The 15,757-nt window shown below is 44.2% G+C and overlaps 1 protein-coding gene across 12 annotated transcripts in view; it reads right to left on the reverse strand.

Moving 5' to 3' along the window:
- Positions 1–336: 336 nt before the first annotated feature.
- The window catches only part of syt1a (synaptotagmin Ia), a 168,690-nt gene continuing 153,269 nt past the window's right edge, over positions 337–15,757 (reverse strand). For all 12 annotated transcript variants that reach the window (XM_072710088.1, XM_072710070.1, XM_072710068.1 and 9 more), the window contains 2 exons: positions 4,910–5,043; positions 337–3,548 (listed from right to left, as the gene is read on the reverse strand). In XM_072710088.1, coding sequence (XP_072566189.1) covers positions 3,342–3,548; positions 4,910–5,043 — 341 coding nt within the window. In that variant the 3' untranslated portion in view covers positions 337–3,341. The remainder of the gene's footprint in view (positions 3,549–4,909; positions 5,044–15,757) is intronic.

The raw sequence follows: 15,757 nt of genomic DNA on the forward strand, positions 1-15,757 counted from the left end.
GGCTTTTGTGTTTGTGACTTTACACATGTGGTGGTCGGGCCGCAGTGGCAGTACACGTGCCCCCGTTTCGGTCCGGCCATGACGCGTTATTTTGTTTGACGCATCTCTGTAAAATCTTTCATTTTTGTTTACTTTCATTCCCCCCCCCCAATTTCAATTTTTTTAAACGAGCATTTCAAAATATTAAATATAAATCTATGAAATAAAAAAAGAGGTCCCACAAAGTGAATACACTTTGTAAAGGCGATATCACTCATTGGGCCATATATATTTTACAGTATTTAACAGGTTTGGAATAATTAAATGATCTATATAATTAACACATAATTACTGAAGTCGAACAAAGAACTAATATTTATTGCAACAATTTAAAAAGTGACCACTACATCTCATCTCTCTGGAAAGAGAGGGAGGGAAAAATAAAACTCAAAACACAAAGTCCACTACATTCAGGCACACATTTTAAAACTATAAAACAGTTCAATAATTTAAAAACAAAATAGGGCCCTAAAACAGGAATGGAATGATCTGATGAGTATTAAATTAGACTCGGGCTATAACAGAAGTGATGTAATTGATACTTTTTCCATTTTAATTCCAATATTAAGTATATTGGGAAAAATATAAAAGTATATACAATTTTTGGTGCCATGTTTTGGTGTTAACCAATGATATTTTCCTGAAACATTTTAATCTGGATCTCTGTGCAAGGAAATAATAAAGAAAGAAAAAAAAAAAAACATTCAAGTTGACTGTTTCATGGAACGATACGTGATACGATTTGTTGAGCTCTAATATAACCTACCCTGACTCATTATGTGCTGTGTCCTAACCAGGTCTTGGAAAGTAGGTTATCCAAACATATATCTTCCTTGGGCCACGCCACCAAGGCAACACTATGGGATGGACGTACAATATTGCACAGTGCTCTACAAGATGCTGTGTGAACGGACCCACTCCGGTGTACACCTTCAGTGCTCCTACATACAGCCGAGTGGTTACTGATTGGCTCGCGGCTAATGGACAGCTGATCCAGTGCGGCCAATCAGCAATGCAGTAGAAGAGGGATTGGCAGTTTTTATACGTCACTACAGAAGAAACTGGTCGCTATCTGCTAAGAAATCTACACTTCTAAGCACGCACAGTGGTCACAGTGATACACAAAGCAGTCCTCACAGACTTATGGAATGACAAGTAGCTTTATAATAGTGCTATTCACTACATAATTACACTGAAAACATAAAAAACTCCTCCTGAAGCTAGCGCCTAGTACAAATAGAAGGTTCCTCAAAGATAAGACAAACGGTTTTAGTTCAGTGTTGCTTTTTTGCCCCATTTGTTCCTATTGTTTTTTAGCTTTAGTAAAAGACACATGGGGAATTATGCTCATTATCTCTGCAGACCATTAACTCCTACGGTTTCTATCATATGTTTTCTTCTCTGTAGCTTTTATTTTAACGTCAAAGCGGCACAAGGTAAAATATTTAATATTAACCAAGTAGAATGAAACTCCGTCGTCTCTGTTGTCTTTTTTTGGTGTACGTTCAACAGGGTCGGTGTGCAGTGTCTAGGACCATCGCCTTGATCATTGGTGGTACTTGTGCGTCACGCATTACGCATCACGCATTACAAGCAGTGAAGGCGGCAGTCATTACTATCCAGTGCAAAAACGGCAGCCACGGGAGAAATCAAATTCGGCAGTGAGGCATGGCTAACACTATTTGTCACTGTGAGAAGGCAACAGAAGTAACGTGTGCTATTAACGTAATGTTTTGCCACCCAGTCCTCGGGGATCCCCAGACAGTTCATGTTTTTGCTCTGGGAGGGAGCAAAAATATGGACCATCTGTGGGTCCTCAAGAACTTGGTTGAGAAACAATGTATTAACGGCACTATCAAAACCGAGGGCTGTTCTCGAGAAAGGAAGCCGGCGGACGTCGCCTAAAACGCGTGCGCACGGAGAAACAAAGTGACTTCCCTGAAAATGGCAGTGCTTTGACTCAAGTCAGCTTCACCCCCATGTCAGCTATGGCATGGATGAACTCCTCAACCCAATAAGCCACTGTTTTTTTTTTTAAACTCGGCAGTACCTAAGAATTTCTCTTGATTTGTACCGATTGAAGGCAAGGGGGGGTCCTGCAAAGACCCCAAAGGAAGCTCAGCCTCCCCCCAACCTGGTATTTAGCAAAGGTTATTTCTAAAAAAAATCATGCAGTTCCCCAAAAAATAGTCAGAACTTTTTTCCTAAAAAATTAAAGCAGGAGCCATAAACTTTCTCCATAATTAGAACTCAGACTAGAAAATATACACCATAGCAAACAACAAGTCTATTGAGCAATTAAAAAAAGGTTAAGCTCCGAAGACACGATGGTAACAGCTTGGTTCTGCTTTGTGTGGGGATAGGACATTAGGGAGCCAGATAGACAGACAGACAAGTTCAAGAGGACCAGTTGTTAAAAAAAAGACAATTCACGGAAAGAAGTATCTAAAAAAAGACCCGCAACTGTGTCACACTGCAAAGACTGACTCAAACAAGGAAAGGCGGATTGGCTTGCATTGACTTTGAAATTCTCGGAATATCAGCTCTCAAGATAAATCTCACAGGTCCTCTGCTTGAGAACCGGCTATAAAAAGTCATAAGAAACCATGTGCTTATATTGAGCAGCATATAAATATATCATTAATGGAACCATATTAGTTAATGGCCTTCTATGCTTTTTTTTCCCTCTCTTTGATGGTTTGGTAAGTAAACAAACAGACTGACACCGTCCTTTACAATTTGAGTTTACCTCCACTAGCATTTTGCAACTTGGTGTTTTGCTTCTTTTTCTGGAATGCAGTAAGATAGATTCTGAATATATCAGCTCTCCTATATCTCCATTTACATAATTTAAAATAGAACATCTTATTAAAAACATTGAGATATACATAGATTAGGAAACGCTAAACAACATACAAACACACAAACTATAAATCATTTTGTCTGCATACTGATATATACAACTGTGTGGTACAATAAATAATTTGTCATGCGCTATCTATACAGATCATATTGCTTAAAAGATGGGGCGCGTGTTGGGCAGATAAGCTATCTTTTGGGGGGTGGGTGTCACGGAGGGAAGATGGGGGTGTTAAAAAGGGCCTATACACCTGAAAACTGGAATATGAGGTTGGGGACAGGGTATGTGACTTTTTTTTTTTTTTTTTCTTTCTTGGGCAGGGAATGGTTAAAAAAAAACACATGGGAGTGAGAGGACCCATAGACCACTGAGGTATTTACACATACTGGGTAATGATCACTACACAGGCGCGCGTCAAAAAAAAAAAAAAAAAAGCTGGCCCCTATTTCTTGCTGCTGAGCTGGGCGTCCACCTCCTCCTCGGGCTTGAGCACGTGCCACTGGGCGATGGGTCTCCGTGGGTTGGCCAGCATGTCTGACCAGTGCCGCAGCTCAGTGCCCGTGCTGTTCAAGCCCACGAACACCTTCCCAATGGCATCGTTCTTGCCGATCTTGTCATAGTCCAGAACAGTCACAACAATTTGCACTTTCTGCAGGGGGGAGATTGGGGGGGGGGGGGGTCAGGAGTTGATAAGAAAAAGTCACAAGAAAAAAAAAAAGAGGAATGAGAACTCAGAATGATGTTGTTTGTGTTTTTCTAACCTTTTATTTTCGAGAGTTTCCGTCCTTTACTGAGAGACTGTTGTCTGACTACTCCAAAAATGCATGTTTTTTTCACACTGCTCCTAAAACATATCTCTGATGTTTTTCTTCAAACAAAGGGGTCCTCCCCTTCTTTTCCACAACACACTCCAGAGTCACTTTGAACCAATTTTGCCTGGGAATGAACAAAGTAACGCCGGAGCCTTTTCCTCATGTGCTCGAAGACGGTCCTGGCCCCACACAATCTGGAGCAATTTGGAAGTGCATTTGTCTTGACACATCAGAAAAACCCATCTCCCTCCCTGGGCGGGTTATGCAAGGAAGGAGCCCTACCTTTGCTTGGGCTGAATTGTGGCAGGCAAAGGCCGTTTCTTGGAGGCAGGATTTATTGAGAATTATTATTATTGTTACTCTTAATACCCTCCCAAAGCAGAGGTATTGATGTTTTCGGACGCGTGTTTGTATAGGAGGTACATTTATCATGGAACTCATTACAGCTTCTCACTCAATAGGGAAGGCAGTAGAATTCCATGCCTGAGCACCTGCTTATTCAAACCCATTCTGGCACGGAGCAATCTTTCCCGTGGCATGGGGCCGGACGGATGAGTTTGCCGTGATTACATTCGATCCATGGGCTTGAGAGGACGCGCTGTCACCCGGGTGCCGGGGATCGCACCGGACTGGCCTAATTCGCCTTATAATGGAATATTGGTCAAGTAAAAGGATCCCATGGGGCACGTGCGACATCGGGAATTGACAGAGGTGGCCGGCATGGGCATTAATGCTGCCGTTTGTGGACATACAGGTGCGAGGCACTCCAATTAGCAGCCACTTCCGTCAGCCAGCTGGTGGAGGGGGGGCGGTCGGGTGCGACTTCAAAATGAAACTTGGAACAAGCCGCTGATCCTGATCTATGAAGCGCTTAGTAAATTTACGGTAATTACCGGCACGTTTGCCCCTCCCCACTTACAGTCCTCATGTTTTGTGTCTTTAAGATTCCATCAGCGACAAATTAAAGAACTTTCAGTGAAAGGCGAGCTCTGTGAACACACAGAACAGCTGGATAGGCCAGTAACCCCAACCACACACATCTGGTGTGTGAAGGGCAGGTCAATACTTAACACCCTGATTACTGGGAAAAACGCCAGTTAAAAATATAACGTAATCCTTGGTCCCTCGTTATATTTTTAGAAATATAACGAGGAACCAGATGGAAAATGTGTCTTTTTACCTGAAAGGAGAGCCTCACCTGGATTTGTTCGAACGGCACTTCAAAGCTGAAGGACTCATTGTAGTAGGGATTGAGGGTGTTCTTCTTGATTGTTGTCTTCTTTTTCTTCAGTCTCTTCCCGTTTTGCATCAGATGGATTTTAACGTATGGATCTGTGGGAACATAACATTTTTTTTTAAATTTATCCTTATACCCAAAACGATGTACATTATTGGAAAGCAGGGTCAGATAATCCCTGCACCAACTGGCCTTGCTAAAGGGCTCAACAGGGAAATCATCGGGGGATTTGAACCAGCAACCTTCCCATCATAGGCACAGCTCCACCATAACCTGCTAAGCCACAAAACAACCAGGAGCAGAGTATGATTTCAGCTCATCCTCTTTATTATCATCATCAATTTCATTTCAGATTGGCTTTAATTCATGCTGTCCAACAGATGAATGAATCATAAAATATTTGATTATTATAAGGAAAATACTTCAAAGCACACGCTCTGCTTCTCAGGGCACAGATCTGTGCTTTCCTGCTGTAGAAGTGTTTTGGGAAGCACCTCCCCCCATTTCCAGAATTTTCTCCCCAGTCCCCCGGATCCTGAACCCCAGCCCTCAATTAGCTATATAACAATCAGATCGACGGCGCTTAATCTTAATGAAATCACATCTATCATTTCTGTAGCTTCATAATGTAGCAATCAGGATGCTCAAGTGCTGCATGTGATCTATTAGTAGTTCCTGAATGGTAATTAAGCCTAAAAATGCAAAAACAGGAGACGATGGTACACAAGGGGTTATTTTGGGAGCAGAGCTTCAGGACATAATATGCCTTCGAACACAAGAGGAGACAAAAATTCAGTGTAGGCAGAAGAACCAAGATCCACTTATTCTCTGCTAATACTCAAACTGTGACTCAGCTAGGGCTTGGAGAAAAGGCCGACCCAAAATAAAACCTCAATACCAACAGCATTCCCTGTAAACAAACTGCAAGGCAGCCGGAAGGAAACGTGAAGCCAAGATGCGTTAGCGGAGCCGGATCCCATGCAACGGAATTTATTCGGGATTATTTCAGACGTCCCAGATAAATGCTGAAGTGCCGAGCGCCTTACTCTGAACATCTGTGACTTTCACAGGACTAGCAAATATTGGTAAAGCCTAATGCCCCTAATCTTTTATCCAATTTAGATGGATGAGGCCTGCCAGTGAATTAGCACAATCATCCCAGCATTATTCGGTAGGTAGGAGGTACCGGGGGTGGGGGGTGAATGAGCACCTTTACCCTTACAGCTCAGGCCATGCGAGGGGGCACTTTGCATTCTAAATTGCAGCCTTTCCTGAAGTTGCCCTGTCAGCTCCACACAGATGTATAAACAATTCTCTGTCGTTTGATCTGAGCTGCATGCTGCCCATGTTTTCATTCAGACAGTCTGCTATTCCTTGCCTGCATGCTGTGGTAATCATACACAACTCTGCATAAAGCAAAAAGAGCTTCCCTCAATCATTAAAGGTAATTCAGCTTTTGTCTTTTCATCAGTGACGAGGGCCGAGGATGACTGAGAATTTCATTGAAGTCCCAGATATCAAAGTTTTCCCCCATTGTTTGTGAAATTCTGAAATGAGTAACATATTTAAGATCAAAAGGAGGCGCTCATCCCACTCACTCCGGTGGCAAACAGGCCGGTTTATGCGGACGTGCCGGGGTGTCATGATGGACGCTCCCACTGCTGTCTGTGCGCACGGCAGCCAGCATGTCTCAGGGTGACAGCGGCGCCCCTCTGTGGAAGTCATGGTTCAGAGTGACGATCTGTGCTGGGGGCCCGGGTGAGACGGAAAGACTATTGGAGGGTGGCTGCACATTTCCTGGGACGGGTGTGGTCCGGTAGGCAAATTATCCACAGACAGAGCTTGGGGGGGAAAGGGGGGTCCAGTCCTGAGAGCTCCCCCCACAATAAAACCAGGAGAATAACATTGTGTAACGTACATCTACTCGGGTCTTTTAGATGCAGAAAACTTGGGCTATCAAGGCATGACATATAGGTCTCATCACTGTGAGGATGCATTCACCAATCTGAAAGCCCCCTCCAGCTGTTAGGTTTCAGGAGCCTCTTGCCACTCTGGGGGAGTCAGACCTCCCACAAACACCGATGTGCACTGCAGAATCTCCGGCATGTCTGCACCGCTGCTGCCTCTCGCGCGGTCTTTTTCTTTTTTCGTTAACTTGCAGAGGAAAGCGTCCGCACCACATTCCTCCGCCGGAGAGGCCCCGCTGCTCGTGCAGAGCTTCGCGCTCTGACCATATTAGGAGCCCAGCAGTGAGCAGTTTCTGCTCTCCAGAGGCCCGTCAGCTGGGAATGTCTGGCCCTCGTGGCCAAACAAAGCAGCGACAGGATTATAACATTAAGGCGGCCCTGACGAGTGTCCAGGCCGGCCTCGGTCACTGGCTCTCTCCCCTAGCTAATGCATGGGAATGTTGTAGATCAGCGTGCTGCGGGATCGTTAAGGCCTCTGCAAAGGGTAGGAACGAAAGAGCAGGCTAGGAGGCTTCTAGAAACCACGGGATAAACTCCTTTGTCACTGTAAAGCTGTTGCGTTAGGCAGCTTTTTAAGGTTCCCTAATCATAGCCTTGCAACATGTGGGGGAGAAAATAATGCAAAGAAGACCAATATTCTGGTTTGGTTCTGATTCAATATCTGTACAGCTATCTAATCAAATGATTTATGTACAAATAAATCCTTACAGCTAACCCTGGAAGCCATTAGCGTTTATATTTCATATGATTAAATGTAACGTCAAATTGTATTTGTTATTGTTATTTTGGCCAATCTAACAGATAGGGTGTTACTGTAAAGGGGGGGGGGGGCTTTCTACTGTTGTTATAGAATTACAGCGCCACCTGCTGACAACCAGTGGCACTATATGTGGACCAAGTGATATGGCTGTTTGAAGTTTTTGCAGTGCTATTATCTAATGTGGGTTAACGAAATAATAAAATAATACCAAGCGAGTTTTAATAGTACAGACGCTCCCCGGGTTACTATGGTCCATGTTATGATATTTTGACTTTTACGATGAGTATTCCTATTCCATTCTGTTTTTCACTTTCAGTACATTATTCAATAAGTTACATAAGATATTCAACACTTTATTATAAATAGGCTTTGCGTTAATGATTTTGCCCAACTGTAGGCTAATATGAATGCTCTAAGTATGATTAAGGTAGGCTAGGCTAGGCTAGGCTATGGTGGTTGTTAGGTTAGGTGTACTGTATTAAATAGGATTTTCGCTATTAGGTTTAGGTTTTTTGGATTGTAACCCCATCGTAATGCAGGGAGCATCTGTTCGTGGCTCTTTAAAAGACCAGTATAGAAAAGCAATATATCTCAATGGACAGAATTTTACTACAGAAGTAATTAAGAGTATTGGTTAAAGAACAATGTAGAACTCCATTTGCTGTTTCAGAGTTTACTGAGGTACCCTGACCCAACAGAAACAGTAAACTCTCTTCCTGGTCTTAAAACACATGTCTTGCTCCCTTTCCCTAGTAGAGGTGACCATGGATGCAAGAAAGATCTCCTACCTTGTAGGTTAGCATCTGTGACACCAACACAGGCCTGCAGCTGTTTGCGTTTTATAGTTTGGTTTCTTACTTTGGTTGAGAAGGAAGAACTACTGCTTCACACTGTAAGTGTAAACTGAGATCTGAGAAAGATTGAATGTCTTGTCTGTTGCACTCATGGGGGATGAGCAGCTACCTTAATGACGTCTCCCACACATATTGCTTCACTTCCAGCAGGTGTGTTTCCGCTTGGGTTATTACACCCCTCTGGCTGTGGGGGCACCGCGAAATGAGCTACAGCACGATACGTCTCCGGGGCGCATCTTACAAACATCAACGATGGGTGAACAAGCAGCATTTAGACCTGTGATTGGCTGGCACCGCTTGATAACTACTCTCTGGTGCACTTTGGGAGGCTAATCTTCTTAAAAAGGAAAGGACCCAATTTAAGGTAATTAAGCCATCTGAGTGAACCCGGTCCATATCAAAACAGCTCCTTTTTCCGGAAGGATCCAGGCGCAGGCTGTTTCCGTACCAGACTAGGGATCCCAAACAAACAGATTTGACATCCGACAGCCCCTTCCTTCTAGTCTCGGGCTGACTGCGATCTTTCCATTTTCCTCGGATGAGCAGCCGGTGTACTGAGGAGGCCCATGTTACCCGGGGGGGAGCTGGCCCTGCATCTTGGCAAGCGCTTACCCCCGTGCCCATCGATGCATTTGAGCGTAGCCCCGTGCTGCAGAAGATAAACTCCTGTTTGCTCACAGACCAAAATAATGAAGCGATCTCAGAGACCGATACATGAAACTGACTACGGGCGAGCTTCCAAGTTCTCAAAGGTATTCAGTGTTAAACTGATGCCAGTTCATGCTTCAGATGGGAGCGAGGCAATCTATACACTTCCTCGTTAGCATGTTCCAGCTTCCGTGCCAGTTAAATTATACAGTGACTCACTGGAAAATGCAGTAAACAGATCCGCTCGTTATCTAGTCAGCTGACAGAATGTATTTAACTTGTTAAATCTAGCTGAGTCTTTTTCTCACTTTCCATCAGAAGATGACAGCTAATATTATAACTGACGCTTGTGACCACAAAGCCTGAACTTTGAACACGAATAAGAACGACAGCCAGACACCTTGGCTGAGAGCCCAATGGAGAGGAGCCCATATACTGCGCAGAAGTGATGCTTAGTCTCAAGGTAACAGATGGTAGTAAGCTTTGACAGAACAACGGTGAAGGAAAAGCTTGGTGTCAGTCAGCTGATATCGATTTTAGCTGCATAATTGCGATTTCTTTTGAATGTACAAAGAGCAGAGCGGACCTGCTACTGGACGATCACAATGGCTTTTCCCTTCCTTTTTCTTCTTCATGTCCAATACATTCATTTTCAGCCATCAAGGTCTTTGTTGTATAAAATGGACAGACAGGGCATGGCAGTTGGGCTACATACCCTATAGACTGATGACAGGCCCTCAAACACAATGATTGGGCAGCTATGAAGAAAATGACGGGTCACAGAACATCATCAACCCATCCTGGGCACTCTTCCTGTTATGTGCGACGCCCAGCAGGGCATATCAAACCACCGCACCGCATGTCGGCGATCGGACCGGGAGACCTCGTGAACCGAAGACTTTATCCTTAAAGAGGTGTCGGTATCCAGTTGGTGGACAACTTCTAACAAGGCTGGATTGTAAAGCACTTGCTACGAAGTGGGAGCTCTGGAGATCTGTGTTTGCTGTTTCGGTTTATTATGAGAAGCGCTGCTGCACGACATGTGTTCACAGTTGGAAGTCCTGGTCACAGCTGTCCGGACCCAGCTGGTGTCCCGTATCGCTACACATCACCTGGTTCTGGACTAGTTCACGGGTGTCGGGTCAGTCAGAGGCCGAGTTAGGGAACCGAGCTTCTAGCGATTCATATAAACCGCTGGCAAATCTGGACATCTGTTCAGAGGAGCGGTAGTTCAGCTGGCTGAGAACCAGAGGGTCAGTCTGTCTGAGATAACTGCTTGGGCGTGAGCAAAGCCAGCAAACACAAACTATTAAGTTTGATGCTCCCTGAGACGTACCTCATCAATCGTCCATCTTTACAGCTTGTCATTTTAATGGCTCGCTTTAGTTAGAGTACCTCGCTCAGGGGCCACCGGCAGCCTTCCTCCTCTTATCTGGAGCCAGTGACATTATGGCCACAGTACTGCAAAACTGTACTGACTATTGCCCTCCTGTTATATGGAGCCAGCGGCATTATGGCCACAGTACTGCACACTGTACTGACTATTGCCCTCCTGTTATATGGAGCCAGCGACATTATGGCCACAGTACTGCAACACTGTACTGACTATTGCCCTCCTGTTATATGGAGCCAGCGACATTATGGCCACAGTACTGCAACACTGTACTGACTATTGCCCTCCTGTTATATGGAGCCAGCGACATTATGGCCACAGTACTGCAACACTGTACTGACTATTGCCCTCCTGTTATATGGAGCCAGCGGCATTATGGCCACAGTACTGCAACACTGTACTGACTATTGCCCTCCTGTTATCTGGAGCCAGCGGCATTATGGCCACAGTACTGCACACTGTACTGACTATTGCCCTCCTGTTATCTGGAGCCAGCGGCATTATGGCCACAGTACTGCACACTGTACTGACTATTGCCCTCCTGTTATATGGAGCCAGCGGCATTATGGCCACAGTACTGCAACACTGTACTGACTATTGCCCTCCTGTTATCTGGAGCCAGCGGCATTATGGCCACAGTACTGCACACTGTACTGACTATTGCCCTCCTGTTATCTGGAGCCAGCGGCATTATGGCCACAGTACTGCAACACTGTACTGACTATTGCCCTCCTGTTATCTGGAGCCAGCGGCATTATGGCCACAGTACTGCACACTGTACTGACTATTGCCCTCCTGTTATATGGAGCCAGCGGCATTATGGCCACAGTACTGCAACACTGTACTAACTATTGCCCTCCTGTTATATGGAGCCAGCGACATTATGACCACAGTACTGCAACACTGTACTGACTATTGCCGTCCTCTTATCTGGAGCCAGCGGCATTATGGCCACAGTACTGCAACACTGTACTGACTATTGCCCTCCTGTTATCTGAAGCCAGCGACATTATGGCCACAGTACTGCAACACTGTACTGACTATTGCCGTCCTCTTATCTGGAGCCAGCGGCATTATGGGCACAGTACTGCAACACTGTACTGACTATTGCCGTCCTCTTATCTGGAGCCAGCGGCATTATGGCCACAGTACTGCAACACTGTACTGACTATTGCCGTCCTCTTATCTGGAGCCAGCGGCATTATGGCCACAGTACTGCAACACTGTACTGACTATTGCCGTCCTCTTATCTGGAGCCAGCGGCATTATGGCCACAGTACTGCAACACTGTACTGACTATTGCCCTCCTGTTATCTGAAGCCAGTGACATTATGGCCACAGTACTGCAACACTGTACTGACTATTGCCCTCCTGTTATATGGAGCCAGCGACATTATGGCCACAGTACTGCAACACTGTACTGACTATTGCCCTCCTATTATATGGAGCCAGCGACATTATGGCCACAGTACTGCACACTGTGCTGACTATTGCCCTCCTATTATATGGAGCCAGCGACATTATGGCCACAGTACTGCACACTGTACTAACTATTGCCCTCCTGTTATCTGGAGCCAGCGACATTATGGCCACAGTACTGCACACTGTACTAACTATTGCCCTCCTGTTATCTGGAGCCAGCGACATTATGGCCACAGTACTGCACACTGTACTAACTATTGCCCTCCTGTTATCTGGAGCCAGCGACATTATGGCCACAGTACTGCACACTGTACTAACTATTGCCCTGATATAAGATGTTGTTAATACATATCTTCCATAGCTGCTCATCCAGTGCAAGGCCGAGGAGAGCCTGGAACCTAATCCAGGAAGCACGTGGCACTGATATCAAACTGTATCCATACTGTATTTTCACACAAACATCATACTGCATTTATATGGTATTTGCACACAGATATCATATTGTATTTATACTGTATTTGCACAAATATCATATTGCACAAAACAATCTTATTTTGCACTCTGCTTCCACAACAGAAAGCTGTTAGCACTGACTGCCACTGCACTTAAAATACTTCTCAGCTCATTTACACTTTTCTTTGTCTTGCACTGTTCTCTGTCCACTTAGTTAGAATTGTCTTTTTTTCAGTATCTCCTGACTACTGTGTCTACTTACACTATGTGTAAAAATTCAATTATATGTATATTCTGTGGAGTCTGAGCTTCGCCGTCACGTTTTTCTGTATACTTGTATATGGAAAGATGACAATAAAGTTCACTTTGAATTTGACTTTGACAAGGCAGGGGACACCTTGGATGGTTTGTCACCAGGGCACACATTCACACAGTCACACCCTGTAAGCAATTTAAGGAGACCAGTCCAAGTTTCTGGACTAGCTGAAAAAGAAATTTCTTTCAGGCACCCAGAAATCAGATAATAATCAAATAATACTGATCCTGCGTTTGGGATTCAGCAGGATATTTAGCCAGTGTGGCTGATCTATGCTCACAGCAAGACAGGATTCCTAGTCCCTATTAATGATTTTTTTTTTTATCAGTATCTATCAGCAGTAATACATGTATGATATTTAGTATTAAGGCAGGCTGACAGCATCTAACCAATGGCAAACCTCAACAAGAGGAAACCATGCAAATCGTTTCCTGTCTATATGATATTTACAACCATGGATGTCATAAAAGAGGGCTCTCAAATTCTACAAGGCCACATCAGCAATTAAAATCAGCCATTTTTTTTTACCCTTTATAAATCTTAATTTTTAGACCCCATAATCTGAAAGCCAGTTTATGATTAAAGAGACAAATGACCACCACCAAGTTCAAAAATGTCCCGACACAGTTCTTAACACCTCTGAATAGACAAGTTTACTGCATCATCTGTATTCTTGGTAAAAAACCGGTAAAGGACACAAAAAAACGTTACCTTGACTACGCTTGATTGGCTCAGATCCTCCTTGGGGAAAAAAAAAAATCCTCACACTTTCTGGTCTGGTGAGACAGGGAGCGGATCAATAGTCATCGTGAAAGGGAACATCGATTTCTAAATTCTAGGAATCAACCGCTTTGCTGGTGATTTCTGATGGCGGCCGGGGCAGTTGCTGTTCGCACATAATTAGAGCGGCAGATGATTGAGCGGCAGGGCGCTTTTATGATCCGGCAGATCATGAACAGAATGCAAAGCCTGAAGACTGAAGATGTAAGAGAGGGCAGGGGAAAATTGATTTTTTTGGGGGAATGGTGGGCGGGGTGGGGGTCTACTTCATACTTGCCTGCCACTTAACCGCTCAGGCTAATATAATGCTCTGGGTTTTCCAATAAGTCAGTTGATATGAGTCGAGCAGGAGAAACATGTCTGGTGTATCAATGTAATAGCCAGAAACAGAGACGTGAGCTGGGATATAAGAGAGTTACAAAAGAGGCTTTTTTTTGTTGTTTTTAAATCCCCAGTATTTCACAGTCTCTGATTCAGTTCAGCGAACAAACTGCTTGCCCTTGATTTTGAGTAATGAACGATACATAACAGTTTGTCCTGCTATGGCATTAGAACGATGTTCACCTGACATCCCACCACCAAAGTCATTTGTTTGCTTCAGTTTGAATCAAGGGCAAAATGATTTCCACTGATGCGGAATTCATGTGTTAATCCGCAGTCATCTTTTTAACACGATACATTTCGAATGAGACTTTGGATTGCAATTCTGTTTACGTGTAGAAATAGTAGCATAAAGCATAAAAATGATAGATAGGTAGATAGATAGATAGATAGATATAGAATTATGTCGCATTTCACTGTATGTTTTAGATATGTGCTATAGGCTACAGAACACGTGTAAAAACACATGTCAAACAACAAATGTTGATTGACAACAAATCAATGATGGATGATCTTTAGGTCACAGACTGGCTAAGGAAGGATCCCAGGTGGGACCTTCAGTCTTGCCCTTGAGGAAGGTAGTTAATTTAAACTGCCTAGTAAAACACTGACTTGGGTGAGAAGTGTTTTCAGCACTGTGTGCAGGATTCATAAGGTATAAAACATTAAACCTCATGATTACTTTTTTCATTTAAGAAATATATGTGCGTGTGTATATATATATATATAAATGAAAATCTGGTCGTTACTGAAGTTATTGAGGTTAAAGTCCATTTTCAAATAGGGCACAAAGAGCATCCTACATCTGGAATCATTCAGCAGTCTTCCCTGTTACCTCCAGCAACCTTCCATAGCTGTAATGATCACAGGCCTCCATTTTCTTGTCAGCAAGCAGGATTATGTCCACCGTCATCTCACGCTGCGATGGATCGGTGGTCATATGGACAGCCATTGTCATAATAGATATGTGCAGGTTAAATGCAAGTAAAATCTCCACGGCAACGGACCCCTATGTACGCAGCTATCTTATTGGCTGGAATAGTGTCCAATGGCTTTTGCCGCTGGTTGCATTGACACGTTGATAGCTTACAGGACGAGCTGTTCACCCGCTTACACAGGCCGGCTTCAACGCAGCCCAGCCCCACGCCGCGCCGCCTGTCATTTCGCTTTTGTCGACTCTCAGGGCATGAATCTCCACACCACCCCTGGGGCCTTCGGAAAACTCCATCAACGCAGACAGCAGCGACTTTGCGATCCTCAATCACCTCCAAATTGCTTTTCCCACTCTTCAGAGCCATAAATCACCTGCACCCAAATAGTCGTTGGCTCAATGGCAGATGCCCGGCTTTCGGCCCTTTTGTTTAGACCATGGTGTGGAGCTTCTAAAAGTCAGTTGGGTTTATGCAGAAAGAAAACAAATTAAGCATTAAATATATTCACTAATATATTCACATATTCACTAATTCACATCATTGCCATTTAGTTACTGCTTCAGAGATTGTTACCTGTCTGCTCTAAGATGGTGTTTCACGAGCACTGGTATACGTTCTTGCATCCACAATCTTATAGTAAACATCTGCAACCCCTTAAACGTTAAGTCACACCATGATGGCCGAGTGGTTAAGGCGTTGGACTTAAGATCCAATAGGTGTACTCCGGGTAGCTATCTTGTTTTGAAAAGTTTCCTAACTGGGACCAATAAAGTTTATCTTCCAACTTTTGGCTCTCCACACTTCCATCCGCATTCCACTGGCCCACTACCTCTCTCTCAACACCCTGCTCTTGAACCTCTCGACCTCATTTTTTGAGATCCTCTGGGATGAGTTAGAAGATCT

The sequence above is a fragment of the Paramormyrops kingsleyae genome, chromosome 1, assembly GCF_048594095.1.
Source record: "Paramormyrops kingsleyae isolate MSU_618 chromosome 1, PKINGS_0.4, whole genome shotgun sequence".
Lineage (NCBI taxonomy): Eukaryota > Metazoa > Chordata > Actinopteri > Osteoglossiformes > Mormyridae > Paramormyrops > Paramormyrops kingsleyae.